The 16,916-nt window shown below is 49.5% G+C and overlaps 2 protein-coding genes across 3 annotated transcripts; both read right to left on the bottom strand.

The window, feature by feature from the left end:
• Positions 1–51: 51 nt before the first annotated feature.
• txndc11 (thioredoxin domain containing 11) lies at positions 52–8,417 on the bottom strand. Its single transcript, XM_053857506.1, has 13 exons — positions 8,099–8,417; positions 7,535–7,631; positions 5,486–5,605; positions 5,163–5,260; positions 4,966–5,095; positions 4,022–4,115; positions 3,708–3,820; positions 3,437–3,640; positions 2,260–2,893; positions 2,028–2,188; positions 1,778–1,890; positions 1,624–1,704; positions 52–850 (listed from the first exon to the last, which is right to left on the bottom strand). Exons 1-13 carry the CDS (start codon positions 8,221–8,223, stop codon positions 337–339), a joined length of 2,484 nt encoding a protein of 827 aa, XP_053713481.1. The 5' UTR covers positions 8,224–8,417; the 3' UTR covers positions 52–336.
• A 605-nt stretch (positions 8,418–9,022) lies between these two features.
• LOC128754702 (bifunctional apoptosis regulator-like) lies at positions 9,023–14,531 on the bottom strand. 2 transcript variants are annotated; one of them, XM_053857507.1, is made up of 9 exons: positions 14,376–14,531; positions 13,491–13,716; positions 13,320–13,418; positions 13,157–13,250; positions 12,897–13,069; positions 11,798–11,942; positions 11,569–11,739; positions 10,449–10,645; positions 9,029–10,258 (listed from the first exon to the last, which is right to left on the bottom strand). In XM_053857507.1, the coding sequence occupies exons 2-9, from the start codon at positions 13,706–13,708 to the stop codon at positions 10,072–10,074; spliced, it is 1,284 nt and encodes a 427-aa protein (XP_053713482.1). In that variant the 5' UTR covers positions 13,709–13,716; positions 14,376–14,531; the 3' UTR covers positions 9,029–10,071. The 2 variants fall into 2 exon arrangements, with proteins under 2 accessions (XP_053713483.1, XP_053713482.1); XM_053857508.1 differs by lacking the exon at positions 11,569–11,739 and having other exon boundaries at positions 9,023–10,258.
• Positions 14,532–16,916: the final 2,385 nt, after the last annotated feature.

Raw genomic sequence — 16,916 nt, forward strand, 5'->3', positions numbered from 1 at the left:
GAGCTATTAGGCCGATAGTTCCAGGGAGCTGTTCCAGAGTATGAGGCCTACGTGTTCCTAAATCTTGTCGGGACGTGACGGCACCATTGTCGACGTGGAAACTGAGGTGTCATTGATTTTTATTTTTTTTTGCATGAAAAACTCGGGTGATTCCAAAAACGATGCGTTTAAAAATAGACCAGCAGCACAAAAATTTGTCACTTTTAAGTTCACATTTGAACCGTCCACTTGAGGATTTGTGAAGTCACGGTAACTGAGCAGATGGTTTCCCTGATATTTCACAGCACCGACGGTGCTTTTAAACAGCTGATCGGCTGCCTTCGCCTCCTCTGACTGTCAGGAGGTCATGTTGCTTCTGCTCTGTCCGTCTCTCACGTCCTCCTCAGCTGCTTCTTCTTCTTCTTCTTCTTGGACACCCGTCCGGTCCTTCAGCGCCCTCAGCAGCATCCGCAGCAGCACGTTCTCCCTCAGCAAGTTCTCCGAGGCGTCGGCCAGCTCCTGCAGCCGCCTCACGGCCTCCACCAGCTGCCGGCTCTTCTGCCGGTGCTGCTCCTCCAGCTGCTGTCGCTCGCGCCGCAGCTCGCTGTTCCTGGCCTCCAGCTCGCGGGTGTCAAAGGTCAGTCTCCTGTTCTCCCGCCAGAGCTGCGTCAGCTGGCGGGAGAGCAGCTCGCGGGCGTGATGCAGCGTCTCCACTTCCTGCTGGAGCGCCAGGAACTCTGCGTGGAGACCCGCGTCGGCCCCGGGGGAGTCCGTGCGGCAATGCGGGGGCCCCGCGTGCTGCAGGACGAAGTGCAGGAGGTTTGGAAGCGTGATGGCCAGGTCATCCGGAAACTTGACGCTGTGATGCTTCCTACGAGACAAGAACACAGAAGGTGACGGCGTTCGCTTGACCTCCGTTTTACATGTAACCCCGAAGGTTCACTGCTTGGCTGAGATCCAGCAGATCATCGAACATGAGAGGAGCTCGAGCCTGTGACGTTCCCTCTCTACCGCGACACAGCGGCCATGACAGTCGAGTGTCAGCATAAATAAGACTGAAAACTCATGTCCTTTTGTCTTTAGAGCCGACCCACTGAAAGTGAATTCCGCCAAACACCTGAACTGACTCGGCCCAAAATGCCAGAGACCTAAGTCACTATTAGCTCTCAGTGGTCCCACTGGCTGAGTTCTTCTCTGAGAGCGAGGAGTGATCCAGAACTATGAAGGACGGTTCGACGGAGTGATGTTCCGTCGGTCAGCCGTGATCCGCCGCATTATCAGGTCTAACTCTAAGATAATGTAAACAGCAGGCGCGAGATAGTTTGGTTGAAGACTCAAATGCTATTCTCGCTCTCCAACACCCAAAAAGAACTGAAAACTTCAACACGACATATGTAAACTTTGGATCACACATGACAGAATTTTGTCAGTGGCCTTTTTCTTCACCTCCGTGGCACATTTTTGTATAAAAAAAAACACATTCTGTTACATCGCGTTGTGGATTTGAGGCTAAAAATCGCAGTTCAGGCTGCGCGGCACAGTGTAGAATATTGCTTTTTTTTCCCACAAAAGCATGGACTATATAGCATCAACTTTAGGCCCTCAGATGCCGTGATGTGCCACGGCAGTGGCTGGGGTTCTCACCTGTGTCTCGGAAAGAAGAGAAGCGAGGGAACGTGATCCACCATGAATTCCCACGGGAGATCGTTGCGTGCCACGTTGACCCTACGGGAGGAGAACCAGCCGCCAGTGTTCAGTGAACCTCCGTGTTCCTTGGGGCAGTGAGAGGCCGACCTACCGGGCCACGGCGATGGAGCCGTTCCGCTGCAGGAGTCTGGCCAGCTGGATGAGCACGTGGTTCAGCACGGAGCAGAAGCCGCACCACTGGGTGTAGTAGAACAGCAGCACGTCCTGGAGGGTGAGAGGATCTTTGTCAGTGTCTCCACTGAAACTGAGAAGAGCTGACCAGGCGGGGTCCGCGTAGGACACCCGGAAAAAAGGTCCACGAAAGAGGACACGGGGACACATGAGGAAGACGTTCGTCTCACCTTCTCCTCATGCATGACCGAAGGCAGGAAGGTGGACGTGGTCAGTTCGGCGATAAGTGGACGCGAGTGCGACTCCTGCTCCCCTCCACTCTGGCTCTCTTGCCCCACTAGGTGTCTCTGTAGGACACTGTGAGGTGTGCTGAAGTTCCGAATGAAGGCCTCTGCAGCAAGAGAAGCATCGACTCACAGATCCAGAGCTGCTCAGGACTTCTGCTCCAAGGGGGTCACTTACCTAAAGTCTGGGTGAGTGTCGCCACTGGACTCCGAGGGAGAACGTAGTGGCTTTCGTCCTTGAGGTTCACAATAGCAGCAAACGGTGCGTCTCCCTGGGGTCCTTCCATCCTCTGAGGAGGAGGAGGAGAGCTGCTCTCGTTTCCCGCTCCAAGACTCAGGGCCAGAGGCCAGTTGAGGGCAACGTCCAGCACATAGAACCTGAGCGTCCTGTTGGTGTGACACCTGAGTCCGGAGAGGAGGTCGTGCTCCTGAGGAGCTTTTGGGGCGTCTTTGGCAAGAGTCTTGTTTTGAAGTCGAGGCGTGCTTCTCCGGCAGCAGGCACTGAAGCGGCTGGAAGGGCTGTAGCTGCTCGCGAAATTGAAACAGCTCACAGAGGCTAAGGGCTTGGCGTCAGCAGGTCGCGGATGAAGGCAGCAGTGAGTGAGGTGGGTCTGCGGCACGTCCCTCCAGGAAACGCCGCAGCCGTCGTCTCTGCGGGAGAATCTCCGGCAAACGTCCAGCCAGCAGCCGGCGGGGCCGGGTCGCGGCACGGAAACCGAGTGGCAGCACCGCGAGTCCGACGAGAAGCTTCCGTCCCAGTTGGAGTGATGGTCCCGGTCACAGGAGTGGTAACGCAGAGCGACATCTGCCACCTGAGAGCACAGCAGTCGTCACCAGCTGCTGTTAGCGCCACCCCCTGGGAGAGTGCCTGAACCAGCAGGAGCAGGCACAACGCTCTTTTTGTGTCGCGAGGAGCTCCACGAAATGTCGGAACTTAGACCCAAGAATCTGGTCCACCAAGGAGTCACTGGGTGTGGAAACTAAAGACTAACATCTGGAAAACGGCCTACTGACCATTCACTCCACTGAAGCCGTGTTTTCTAGCACCCAGAAAAAACCTTTGGCCCTCAGAACCTCCTTGGGCAAACCCATTCGACCCTAGGGGACATCCTAACCCTGACACCATTAACTTGACAGGGGGCCTACCATTTTGGAGGAGGCACAAGCCTAGCCTTCATCCTAACCCCAACACCAGGTGTGGGACCTCCTAGGAGTGAGAAGTCTCTTCCACCCTGGGAGGCGCCCACTCACGATCGAGAAAGGCTTGTGAGTCTATCGCTGTGGCCTATATTTGGCAGGTGATGTTTCGACTGCATCTCTTGGAAGCACTGCGGCGACTGTGCCGATGGGCTCACCTGCTGCAGGACGGGGTTGGGCTCAGACGTCGTGGGATCGTGCGGCAGGAACAGCAGCAGCGCCGGACCTTTGGCCAGCTCATGCTCCAGGAGGCGCGACTTGGTGCCAGGAGGCTGCAGCCACTGCAGGACGCTCTCGCGGTGCTCGAACACCCAACTGCAGATGCTCTCGGAGGTGAAGTTGCGCTCCCTGCGGGGGAAAATCTGCATACGAGACATTCCATCGTCAGTTTACCGCGTTGACTGGAACCTGCAGGGAAACCGAGCTTACCAACGAGGAGTTCAGTCTTCTATGGAGGTAAACGGTTTCGTCTTGGTTTATAGAAATGGCCTCTGCCACCTGTTTGCTCGTCACCACGCCGAAACGCACCACACCACGGAAGTCTGCCGCAAAAAGGTTCGTGTCCGTCAGACTGAAGAACGGAAGTGGAGCTCTTGGGATGAGGCTAAGGCTTTTAGCAGATGCTCACAGATGCTGAGCCAGTGTTGTGGCTAAAGTGCCGCGCATGCATGTGAAGCTAGCTTTATAGCTACGATAACGCCGGGAACGATCGAGAATTCCACTCAGTTTCTTCTCCTTCTCACCTCTTTTGAGAGCTTGTAGGGCCGAGGACAGGTAGGTGAGGTACCCCGGGGGCTGGGGAGACGAGTTGAACTGGAAGAAGCCCACCACCCGCAGCTGTGAGGGAAGAAATGTGAGCTTTGAAGTCAACAAATCCATCCAGAGAGAGGAGGTCCAGCGTGGCGGACTGTCTGCTATTGAGCATGGATGTCATGCAGGGTCCCCCGCCCTACGCTGAGACAGAAATCCTGGGAAGGAGCCTAGTTACAAGACGGCAGCACAGTGATAGGTTCCACGCCCAGCTAGACATCTAGAGCCTCGGTTTAGATGTTCTCCACACGCTCGCATGATTTCAGGTCTCCTCCCACAGTCCAAATTCAGACAGGGGGAATAGAGGACTCTAAAGCGAGGGTCAAATTTGAGGCCCTGGGGCCAAGAATCAATACATTTGAACAGCGTGAGATGTTGCAAAAGTATTGTAGCGTCTGTTGGTAGTAGACAAAAACAGCCGTGCCGTCGTTCAGGTTCTTCTTTTATTTCACTCAAACACTGTGTAGTGGTCTCCAGAAAAGAGACGCTCTCCTCAACAACTCCCAAAAAACAGAACTCTGTCTCAGCCCCAGCACAGCATCTCGCCCCCCCCTCACTCACTGGTCACCACTGAACTCTTAAAGGAACAGTGGCATAAACCCAGAATGTCACAGTTTTGCCAGATCTCTCTTTTTTTTTTTCAGTCATGTCCCCTTAGGGGCTCCGTAAATATGCAATGTGAGGAGGTTTCAACTCAAATTTAAAAGGGAAAGTTGTCCTTGACTGTTTTAAACCCAGATATTTTCTGGTTACAAGCTTTAGCCATTGAGCTGATGCTGCCTTTGCCAGATATGAAATGAAACCAAAACTGTTTCACTTTACCTCCATTATTGTTATAATTATTATGGAGGGGGGAGCCCTGGAAGGTCCCGCTCACCTCGTGGCAGGACAGGAACTCCTCCAGCTTGGCTCGGGAGGGGAGGTACGTCAGCGGCGTCACCACCCGCAGGACGAAACTCTCCAGGTACGGAGCCAGGATGGGACCTCTGTACTCTATCGGCCCAAACCTGCCGTGCGACACAGAAGGACGAACTCAGACGCAGGCGCTGACGTCAGAGGGAGGAGCGCTCGTACCTGCGGTAGAAGAGGTGGATGGTTGGGTACTGGTAGAAGTGCGTCTGCTTCCTGCACTTGCCGTGGTTCCACCAGCAGTTGATGGCCACGAACTGAACCTGGATCATACAGCAGTAGTGAAACATGGACGCTGACACACAACAGTCACGTGACTCGGATTCATGCTGCACAGCTGCTCAGACTCATTACTTCGATCGAGTGGATGAGCGTCTAAAAGTATCCCCCTGTGAGGGCAGTTACAGCTGAAGACACAGAGCAGCGAAGAGGAACATGTTGGGGATGTTTGGAGATCAAACACTCCGTCATCCTGCCGAGTCCCGTACCTGTTTGGCCAGTTTCCTGGCGACCTGCTGCAGCTCCTGCCGCGCCGCCATGGAGTGAGCGCACCACGGAGCGTAGAAGAAGATAAGGGACACTTCGGCCACGCTGCGGAGACGCTCCACCTGGAGAAGGACGGTCAGAGGTCAGAGAGCACGATCCCGATCCATGGACCCTAAAGTGCTCGAAGCTTCATTTTCACCAGACCTCCAGAGGCACCTACACCTCTGCCAGGCATCACCTCCTCCACAGCTGCCACCACAAGTCGCTCCATTCAGGACCAGCTGCGTGGAGACCAAGTCGCATGACGGAACGACACTGTGGTTTTTAGACTTTTAACCTTTCCATCCATCAGCACCTCTCACTCATGGAGGTTCTGGTGATGACATCACGCTGTACGAGGTGATGCAACTGGAATTGGAGACTGAAAAAGTCATTCACCACTAATCTGTTATTTTCACCGACTCTTTATTTGTGTCTGTTGCTCAAGTTTGGAGGTGTTTATAAGCACACAGTCGGTTCATGTTTCGAGGCGTTTGTGTCTTTGCTCCTCTAGCCTTCAGGAGCACTACCTGAAAAGCAGCTTCATTCAAGTCAGTTCAAGCAATTTATTCGATCAGTTTTTAACGTGTTTTTTAGGGATGCTCCGATTGTTATCGGCCGATTTCAGCGTGAATGCCGATCACTTCCTGTCACTGCCGATCACAACAAGTGATCACGTGAGCCGGCACTCTGATGAAGCACATGCACAGGAAAGTGTTCAAATAAACCACGCCATTTAAAGCTCCAGCACTTGACGGAGCATGCAGGGTTTTCCAGGCTCATGAAAGTGAGAGCGCTGGTTCCTCAGTAGCTGTTGGCGCAGCTGACGCTTAGCAACACCCGCCGGTCCGAGCGTGACAAAAGAAGTGTCGAAGAAGTTCATCGAGCCAGACGAGCAGCCTTTCTCAGGTGTTGTTTACGCGGAGACGGAAACGACTGGATCCGTCGCCGTTTTGGAGTCAGGTGCAGCATTCGCTAGCCACCTGAATCTGAAACTTTTAAAAAGGTCCGGAGTGGAAACTGTCATAAATCCAGTGCTCTCTGTCTCAGAGTCGCGCTACAAGCGGCCAGTATGTAAATACTTCATGGACACAGCAAAGAATCTCCAGAGATTCACCAAACTGTGACGTCTCACATCAGATTAAATGTTCTTCCGTCGTCCTTTTGACAGAATGGTTGTTGCATGCTGCAAGGTTTTTTCCCTATGTTTTGCCTTCTTGAAGAGGTAAATTAAAACATGAATTAAAATGGTTCATGTTTTCATATCATGTCCACAGAAGGTCTCATCATTTTCATTACAAATTCATTGTCAATCCACGTGATCGGGGATCGACAGCAAAAACCCTGATCGGAGCTTCTCTAGTGTTTTTATTTTTTTGCCCGCTTCCATTTCAGTCTTTACATTTTCTTCATTCCCACACTGTCTGCAAAAAAAGAGTATTTTATATTTTTGGCATTTCACATTTTAAATTTATATTTTTGCTGCTATAGAGCATGTTAAGTTATGAACAAAATTCTGTTTTATGTACAGTTTTAATATGGTTTTTCTGACTCACATCTCTGATTCTGATATTTTATTTGAACCTGTATTTTGTGGGTTTAATATAAAAGATGTACAGTTCAATAAGAGCAAATGCTGAACTCAATAATCGTGATGATGATTTCCTCCACCGCCCAGAGTTCAGCCCTCCAGCTACTGCAGGAGAAGACACGACTGATGCTCCTGTCAAGCTTCTTCTGGACACCATCCTATCTGGTGAGTGCCTTTGTTTTCAGTCACAGCTCCACTCAGATTTTGTTCGACCATGAGGGCGACATGGTCCGGGTCGGCCCAGGTATTTTGGTCCGTTTTGGCAGCGGCTGTGGGCGACTACCCGAGAGGAAGCGCCTGGAACACTCACTGGAAGCACTCCAGATTTATACCCTGGTACTTCTGCATGTTTCCTTGGCTGGCTGCTGGCTCTCAGTGGACCACGTCCTTCTTAAGGTCTGGGTGAGGCCTTGAAACGTACCTGGTCGAGCTGACCCAAGTAGAGGTCGATCACTGGAGCGTCAGCAGAGAAGAACCGCGTCGGAGGACGAGCTACCGCCACCACATTCTTGGCTCGACTGGGAAGAGAAACAGGACCAATGTTCAATATTGACACGAGGATCAGAAGACTCGCTTGTCTCTGGTGTCCACACGGTTGGGGGTCAGACGCCGGCCACGTGAGGGCCACAAGTTTGGGGCAGAAACAGTCCATGAACACTGAGAAGTCAGTTGTCTGTCAGGTGAAGGGGGGCGTCCAGGAGGGGTCCCCTCTACTGGCCCCCACCGTGAGGCGGGCGTGAATCTGAAATCCTGATCAACCAGTTCAGCTCCGACTCCTACCAACACCGTTCTCAAGCTCACTTCATGAAGTCGTCAGACTGGAAGTGTAAAACTATGTGAGAAGCTTTCAGGTCAGCTGATCGCCATCCCCAGCTCTGATTGGTTGTCGACAGAATATTATTGTGACTACTATCGCTGAGCTCCGGTAGATAACGGGACGTTTTCAGGACCAAACGGCGAGATTTGGGCGACACAGCTCGCTTACCCGCACGTGAACTTGACAGCCAGGACAAGCAGGACCCCCAGCACGATCGCCCCGCAGAGCAGGTCCGGTCTCCGGGCCATCAGACTCAGCACCTGCCGGAGAGAGCGCCTCGCGCGCCGCAGCATTACAGCCGGTCGGCGGCTGCTCGGCCCATTTATACCACACCCCGGGCGCAGCGCAACTTCTCCATTTGCTTGACAGGACCGGCGGAAGACGAAGCTCCAGTGGATTGGATGTCGGCGCGGTTCTCGTGGAAGACGTCCACACACACACACGCACGCACGCACGGACGGACCAACCTGCCTTCCCCACGTCGACTTTCCACTTCCGCAACAATGACGCCAGGGACCGTCGCGCAAGTTGTGCCTGTGAGTAGAGCGAAGACTTTAGAATGGAGCCTTGAACAACGAATATCTATACAGCTTTGTGAGCAGATTAAATGTGTGAAGTACCGATTCATATCCGCGCATTTATTGTTTTTTTTATTTGTAAATTTAACTGCTTTATGCTCGTAGCGGATCCGTACAACCTTTTGACAATCCCTGCGTTGCTATGGTTACATGTGTCGCTGACAGGAAGACGGCATTAATGTTTTTTTCTTTTTTTATTTTAAATGTGAAGAATTAATCAAACCCAATGTGTCGTTATTTATTGTGATTTCCAAAGTATTTTATGTAATTTCTGAGTTTTTTTTAAGAATATTATGAGTTCATCATTAAACGATGTGCATTTCATTATTATTTTCATTTTACACTTTAAATCATTATTTTTCAGTTTCACCTCGTTGGTGTTTCAATACAATAATTGGTAGGTGCTAAAATATTTTTTAATAAATTACTTTTCCTTTTTTCACAAAGACATCAATTCGTTATTTTTTTTATTATTCTTTTTACCACAGTTTTCATCTTTTAACTCCAGCATAATGTCCCCACTGTGGGAAGGCAACCTCGTCTAATGTACAGTATGGTTCGCCCCAGATGCTGCCCCTGCGACCTGCGGCCAGAACTTTGCATTCATGAGCCTTCACCTTCACCTTCTTCTGCCGCTTATCCGTGGTCGGGTCGCGGAGGCAGCATTCGGAAACTTCCCAATCCACACAAACCTCCTCCAGCTCCTCCCTGGGGATCCCGAGGCGTTCCCAGGCCAGACCAGAGACATCATCTCTCCAGCGAGTCCTGGGTCTTCCCCGGGGTCTCCTCCCGGTAGGACATGCCCGGAACACCTCCCCAGGGAGGCGTCCAGGGGGCATCCGGATCAGATGCCTGAGCCACCTCAGCTGGTTCCTCTGGATGTGGAGGAGCAGCGGCTCCACCCCGAGCTCCTCCCGGATGACCGAACTCCTCACCCTATCTCTAAGGGAGCGGCCAGCCACCCTGCGGAGGAAACTCATCTCATCCTTTAGGTCATGACCCAAAGCTCGTGACCATAGTTGAGGGTGGGAACGTAGATCCATCGGTAAATCGAGCCGAATTCATGAGCCGTTAATTCTAATTTGTTTGGGTTGAATTGATGCTCAATCTCGGTGCAACAAAAGTAGGGGGGCGGTGGTGGTGGGGGGTCCGCTGCACATCCGCACAGAAAAGCTTCCGGGTGGTTTCCCTGGCGGCACAGAAACGCAGCTCACTGACAACAGTCACCGAGTGGAGCTCACGTGAGAAAACTTTATTCTTTGGGGCCATTGAAGAAGGTCACGGCAGTGCAAAGGTTAAAGTGCAAGTCAGCCATGAGAAAAGAACTGTGGTTGACAAAGCGATTTCTCAAATAAGAAAATCAAACGTACAAAATTATTATCAACAAAAAAAGGAGGCAAATGTGCAGGAAATTCATTTTGTCAACTAAAGGCAAATTATCAAAGGCGTCGAACTGAACTGAGACGATGAACAGCTTCGTCCTTTCACTCAGGCAGCCAAAACCTTCGCCAGCAGGTGGCGCTTCTCCTCAGCGTCCATCTTGCCGGTGAGCGAAGCGGGCGGCTACTGCGTCTCTGGAGAGATGAGCTGCCGCACCACCCGGTCGATGTTGACCACGGGGCTGCAGTACAGAGCCCAGTAGAAGAAGCAGTTGCATACGAACTGAGGAACAAAGGGCCATAGGAGGGCGAAGGCAAAGCCCTGCAATATCATGCTCCACGAATGGTTCCACATCTTGCGAGGCAGAGTCCTGACAGAGAAGGAGAAGGAGCAGCCACTTATTACTGTTTCCATAGTGACCTCACTCAAGTCCTAGGTACACTTGCCCTTCTTTGGAAAATACATCACGCAGTGAAGCGGTGAGGACTAAACTAACTAAACTAAGAACTACTTTTTTCAGTTACAGTAAAGGATCCAGAACCAGCATCAGGTCGGGTCACCTGATTTCCGCCCGGTTCCACAGCCTCCACAGAGCGAAGCCCTCCAGGACGGACAGCAGCGCGGCGTTGACGATGATGAAGTGGGAGGTCCAGTACTGGACCGACAGCCAGCTCCACGCAAACTCTGCTATCAGCATGTACGGCAGCAGCAGGCACATGACCAGGAACTCCGCCCACTGTGGCCAACCCGGCTCCAACTGACGGAGAGAGCACAGAGACGGTGAGTGGGGGATCTGAGGGGGGGAGTCCTCATGACGTCTGTGTACAAGCGTTTCTGGTCTCAGTTGGGATGTTTAAATACCATCATTTCCGGACTATAGAGCGCACTGGAATAGTGCAGTGGTGCTGTCTGCACCGTAGACAGATCTGTGGTGCTTAGACATGCATGAGGATCACGTCTAAACTAGTTTGGTACGGGCTGCGGCATGGAAACTGACTCATGAAACAAACTGGCCAATGTTCTGAACTGGAATCATCAACTCCTCACTTCTTTTATTGACTCATCTCCAGTCCTCCTGAAAGGTGAAAATGGCGCATTTTGAGGGCGTTAAGGTCAATAAAACACCTTTGATTTCATCGGTTTGATGTGATGTTGCGCAATATTCTGGCAGCATGAGGCTCTTTAGCCACTGTTATGTAACCCGCGGGGTTCAGAGGGCGAGAAAATAGTACACGCTTCTAGTCTGGGAGTTACGGTAGTTCAGCCATTTCCATTTGCCTTCAGCTTTTCTCTTATGAGTTTTATTCCTCTTGTTAATTGTGCCATATATCCAGCAAAATTTTAGATTTTAGCTTGTGTTTATTTTGCATTCATACCTATGTTCCTAGAAGTCTATCGATGCACACTGACATTTTATCATACTTAAAGTATGATCCAGAAGTTATTATTATTATGTAAGTGCATAACAACAAATCATGGTCTACTAAAAGATACCTTTACGATACTTAATTTCTAATATTTCCACTCACGTGCCGACCCCTCACACCGCCCTGAACCCCTCACCCGTGAAGGTTTACAGCTGTGGAGTCTCCCCCTCCACTTCTCTTCCGCCCTCCCTCCCCCCACCACCACCCATCACAAGCCTCGTGTTTCTTCATCTGTTCCCGCCGTGAGCCTCACCTGAGTGGAGAGGAAGCTGCTCTCCGTGCGGTTGTTCGCCGGCGGGCAGCACACGGAGAAGAACGGCAGGAAGGTTTCATAATAGTCAAATAAATACAAGTAGAAGAGCGTGAGGCGAGGCGAGCGCTTCAGAGCGTACAGCAGGAAGAGAGACTTCCCCGAATTCTCCTCCTGCACAAGCGAGATCAAATGAGTCCGGCTGGAATCGAACCGGCAGCACCGTGCTCACCTTGTACTCCCAGAGGTTCTGTGGCGTTTTGGTCAGCGGGGATTTCAGTTGGTCCAGTTCGGCTAGAATGGTCCGGCGCTGCGCCGTGTTCAGGACGTGGAACGGAGGACTGAACAGCTCCTCTTCTTCCAGCATTAACAGCAGCCTGAAGGACAGAGCGAGATCGCGGCTGATTCAACTTCAGATGGGCCACATTACACACTGTGACTGACACTGACACTGTGAGCCAGAAAAAAAAATCTGAAATTTAACTAAAACTCTTCTGGTTAAAAAACACAAGGAGAAACCTTTATTATTATTACACTTTATTTATTTCAAGATTCTCCATTGAAGTCTTAAATATCGGACGTTGTTTTAATTTCAAAATCACTTATACATTATGACAAAAAAATAATGATAAAAACAGGCATTTAAACTTGACTTGCCTTTTTTCCTGTTTTTTTTCCCATTTTATTTTGTTAATATTATTATTAGGGAAAAATGTAATGTACTACGATGTGTTTGACTGTATCATTTCTATGAATTACAAAAAACAATCAAATTTAACAAAGCATTTCAATTAAAATTGATGAGTTAAAACAGAAATAAATAGACAATTTGATCTCAAATTCAAAAGGAAAACACAAAACATTGAACACAAATAAGACACATAAAGAAGCCAAATATTGTACGATCAATGTGCATAAACGAGAACATTATAATTCATTCAGTTCACCTCGCGTTTTAGTTTTGTATACTAACATTTGTTTCCCCTCTATGTCATGTATCTAGTTTGGTAAAACAATCTATTGGAGCACTAATGCGTATTTCTTCCGTAGTTTCGCTACATGGGACGCCTGCGTGCAGCAGGGGAATTCAGTCCTTCACCAATACTAAGTGGGGGACGCCCTCTAGTGGTCGCTGCTGTAAAACCCCAGTCAGTCACGCGATGATATTTGCGACTGCAGGTGACCTCACTCAACAACCTCATGGAGTGTGACCAATACGAAACCCGTTAGAGGGCATGGCACGTATTCATAGAACTGAAGTTACATTAGGTAACTCAGCATTTTCAACACCAGCTCCTCACTAGCGTCATGACAAGGTGATGTTCCGGTACCTTCCATTGATGCTGTGCTCCAGGAAGGACTCCCTGTAGAGCTGAGTCCAAGGCCCCAGCTGATCCAGCCAGGAGCCCACCTCCTCCGGGGTCCAGTGAGGCACCGGCTTGTTGGGCCGCTGGTCATCTGGAGCCAGTGAAGACCGGCTGAAGCTAAACAGCACCTCCTTCACCTGGAGGCACGACGACACACCCACATGAACCCGGACAAACGGAGCGCACGGGCCGACCTCGCGTGACCCCACCCGCGCCGCACTTACAGCCACGCACACGAAGGCGGCGAAGGCTCCGTAAAGGAAAAGTTTTGCTCCTCTCTGCCGGCTTGTGTTGGATCTGCCCGAGTTCCCACCGTGCCTGAAACAGAGCGGACACATCTGACAAACATGAACTTTTAGTTCCTATCCGTTCAGAAGTTGAAAATACCTCTGGAAAGCCAGCAAGCTCTGAGAGACATTGGGATCAGCCTGGATCTCGGCTCGCCGCCGCTGCACGTCTGCACAGAAAAGCTTCTGGGTGGTTTCCCTGGCGGCACAGAAACGCCGACCCCGTTAACACCCGCCGGCTTGAACCGGTGACACGGCAGCGATGGAGCACCTGAGCAGGATGTTGATTTTGGGAAAGCCCTCCCACTTCTCCCGACACTCCGGACACTCCTTCTTCCGGGACGAGACCCACCACTGAGCCAGGCAGTGGCGGCAGAAGCTGTGCCCGCACGTCAGCGTGGTGGGGTCCAGCAGGATGTCGTAGCAACAGTGGCACAGGAGCTCCTGCTGGCAGATGCTGGAGGCCTCCGCCCGGGGATCCTGCTCCATCTCTCGGTCTGCGCCGGAGAAGCACCTTTTTTTAATACTTCAAAACATCACTGGGATCTAAAGGTGTCCTGGCCGCGCCACGCCCCCTTCAGCGAGGCCCGGATTTTAGAAGCGTTGTCGGTCACAAGAGTGGGACGGACCGGAGTGATGCGCGTCAGAGGTTTGCGCTCTATTTTAGCGAAGAAAGTCATTCGTATATTCCCAAGCACCATTCTGCCGCAAAATAACCCTGACATTACAATGAAGACACGCTTATTTATACAACTTATTTTTGTTTTCAGAAGTTTTTTTTAGAATCAAGGGAAAGGTAAAAAATAAAATAAAACATTAAAAATGAGCAAAACTTATTTCATTATATTTAAAAAAAACTTGTAACGTACTTTCTGTATTTAAATGGTTCGTACTAACCGGATCCGAACGTGACGATTCCGTTTTAAAATGAAAGTAGAAACTGCTTTTAGTGATAAGAAAGCAACTTTAAGCCAAAATAAGAGGCTAAATTCTTGTGTTCCTTTGTAGTTCCTGGCTGAACGCGTTTTTATGGACCGCAAACTACTTGAAGGAATCTGTAGCTTGGTTTTTACGTGTTTTCCAGCGAGGCGACGCACTTCGTGTTGAGAAGAAACCACCAGAATCGCGCGTCTCTCGCGTCAAAACCGGTTCTTACCGGACGTCAGGAGAGAAGCCCGGCTATTGACAGGTGGTGAGAAGACATCGCTGCTTGTTCTGCAAACCCACGGTCGCTTCTGGAGACTCAACAAACCCTCCACGGGGCAGAGAGATCAACGCTCGCTGGCTGCTGTCGCCATTGCTGCCGAGTCAGAGCCAGTGGGCAGCACGCACTCGATGACGTCACGAACACGGCGGAAGTCTGGATAGCTTGGATTTTTTAACGAACTTTTTCGGTATTTTTTCATTAAAAAACGGCAATAACCTAACGCTGCTACGTCATTTATTCATTACTGGACACATTTGTGTTGTTATTGTTGAACATTAAACAATATTTACCGACTGAAATTGGGGGAAAAACACGTAACCAGCCGGAGAATTGTAATTGTAAGAGGGTCTTGTTTCAGTTTATTTTGTCGAAATATTTATTTTATTTACTAGTGTGCTTATTTTACGGTATTACTTAGTTTACGTTTGTTAATTTTTTAGACTGTGAAATATGTGGCTTCTTATGTATACTGTTAGTTTGCGTATATCTTCATTGTCTAATGTTATAGTCAACTTCAATGTTTGATCCTGTGACAAATCTGCTCTAATCTAATCATCAATTCGTCAAGTTTCATATTTTAAATGTGAAGCGACTCAAATATCCGAGGATTGTGTTCGTGAAAAATACTGAGAAACACGTAAACACTAGAGCAGTTTTCAAAAAAAGGTAGATTGATGACAACCAGACATTTGTATCCAAGTATTTATACGGCAAGAACTATCATTATTTGAGTCGTGGGTGAAAGATTTCTCCAAAGCTGTTTGGCAGCAGATGAAGATCCAGTGATGCAACTGCTGACAATTGTCCATGTGACGGGTGAAATGTTATCTGGAACAAAGTTCATGTCAATTGCTGTCAGGTCAACCTTCAGGCAGAGCGAGAGGTCAAACCTCAGATATCAAACATTACAACAGCTGGTCGGGTGCAAACTAAGAGGAGAAAGGTGAAGGCAGGTGTTTTGGATTGCACAATACGTTTATGAGGAACTGGTCAATCGTCATATGGTCAAGGTGAAAATCAGAAAATCTCAACTCCAGGAAACCCATAATCCATCCTAGACGTCAATTGAGAAACAGCTCACCCTCCAAATGGTCTTGTTTGGAGACTTTGATCGGACTGAGGGGTCATATCTGCTAGTACATGCGTGCGATAATATCGAAGTTTTCTCAGGTTCATTTAGCTTGGATTTTAAAATGATATGTCAAAAGATAATATAATAATATAAATTATATAATTTCCTTTTTTTTTCACTTTAATATTTGATATGATATTCCGATCAGAAAATTACTACTAATAATTACTATGTAAAACACCCTGGCAGACCGATGGAACTAGACTAATAGGTAAGTTGAATAGAACTAGGCGCTCAGTCATCGGTTTGAGATTTGGATCACAGCTTTCTGGTTAGTTTGGAAAGCGGTGATTGTGTCCTCAACTTGGTGACTACGGTCCTCTACCTCGGTATGTCGTTCGCTTTAGACGCGCTAGATGGCGCTGTTAGTTGCGGGAGAAGAAGCGGCGGTGGCGCAGCGACGCGGGCGGCTGACTGCCCTCGCGTCCCCGCAACTCCTCAGCGCCTCCTGCGCCTGGGCTCACCATCATGGTCCCTCTCATCCCCCGGCACCGCAGCCGCTTCTCGGTCATTTCCGAGCGACAATACGCTGCTTTCGCACGCTAACACCCGCTGCTGTGATGCAAAAGTCAACAATCCCATTTCGAAATGTCAACTCAGTTTTGCATATTGACGGTGAAGGCTCGTTACATTTCCAACGTATGGCATACATTAGTGACCGTCTTATTATGGTTATTTTGGAGCAACGATGTCACTTGAAATAACTACGCAGAAGTTGCTCAGTACCACACAAGAGTAGTGCAGTAGTACAGTTTTGGAAAAGTGAACCAGCAGATGGAGTCAGCCGCTGCATAAACAGTCATATTAACTGTCTGGACTTCAGCTACTCCAGTTACAGCTGTAGTATTAGTATATAGTGTCTGTGTGTTCATGTCAGATGTTGAGTGTGCAACTGTCGTTGTCCTGTTGTTCTACTCTGAAATGGCGAAAAGTGTTGACGTGTTCTCGTTTTAAGTTCCCTGTCAAATTTTTATTTCGCTGTAAGGCTTGTTTTGTGATAGGATTTCATTGTTGTCACAGGTGAAGGGCTTGACAGACCATGTGATGCTGCACACCTGCCTCAGAGCATCCAAGTAAGTTCAAAGGTGAACCTGAGGTTTGGCTCACTTTTATTGCCGCTGAAGTGAAAATGAATATCATTGTGGTATAAATGTTTTGTGATCACTTTTTATCATTTGTTTCAGGTGCAGAATGTGACAGCCTGGCTCTTGTAAAACAGGATGATCAGAGAAGAGACATGAAAATCCAGGGTTGTGAAGGTAGAAGGTCAATATTTTAAAAGGACAGCCTGAGTTCCTGTTGTTATCTGTCAGGGCGGAGAGTGAGAGATCCTGAAGCCCCTGTGGAGCTGAGAGCAG

This window comes from Synchiropus splendidus, chromosome 2 (assembly GCF_027744825.2).
Source record: "Synchiropus splendidus isolate RoL2022-P1 chromosome 2, RoL_Sspl_1.0, whole genome shotgun sequence".
Lineage (NCBI taxonomy): Eukaryota > Metazoa > Chordata > Actinopteri > Syngnathiformes > Callionymidae > Synchiropus > Synchiropus splendidus.

Bases quoted from the DNA above. Each gene is read 5' to 3' on its own strand.
- txndc11 (XM_053857506.1), bottom strand. From the start codon at position 8,223: ATGCTGCGGCGCGCGAGGCGCTCTCTCCGGCAGGTGCTGAGTCTGATG. The intron at 5,096-5,162 runs GTACGAGCGCTC...GTCGCACGGCAG, and splicing joins ATCCACCTCTTCTACCGCAG to GTTTGGGCCGATAGAGTACA. The intron at 1,891-2,027 runs GTGAGACGAACG...CTCACCCTCCAG, and splicing joins CGGTCATGCATGAGGAGAAG to GACGTGCTGCTGTTCTACTA.
- LOC128754702 (XM_053857507.1), bottom strand. From the start codon at position 13,708: ATGGAGCAGGATCCCCGGGCGGAGGCCTCCAGCATCTGCCAGCAGGAG. The intron at 11,943-12,896 runs GTACCGGAACAT...TCTGTCCTTCAG, and splicing joins GAGCACAGCATCAATGGAAG to GCTGCTGTTAATGCTGGAAG. The intron at 11,740-11,797 runs GTGAGCACGGTG...TCGCTTGTGCAG, and splicing joins AGAACCTCTGGGAGTACAAG to GAGGAGAATTCGGGGAAGTC.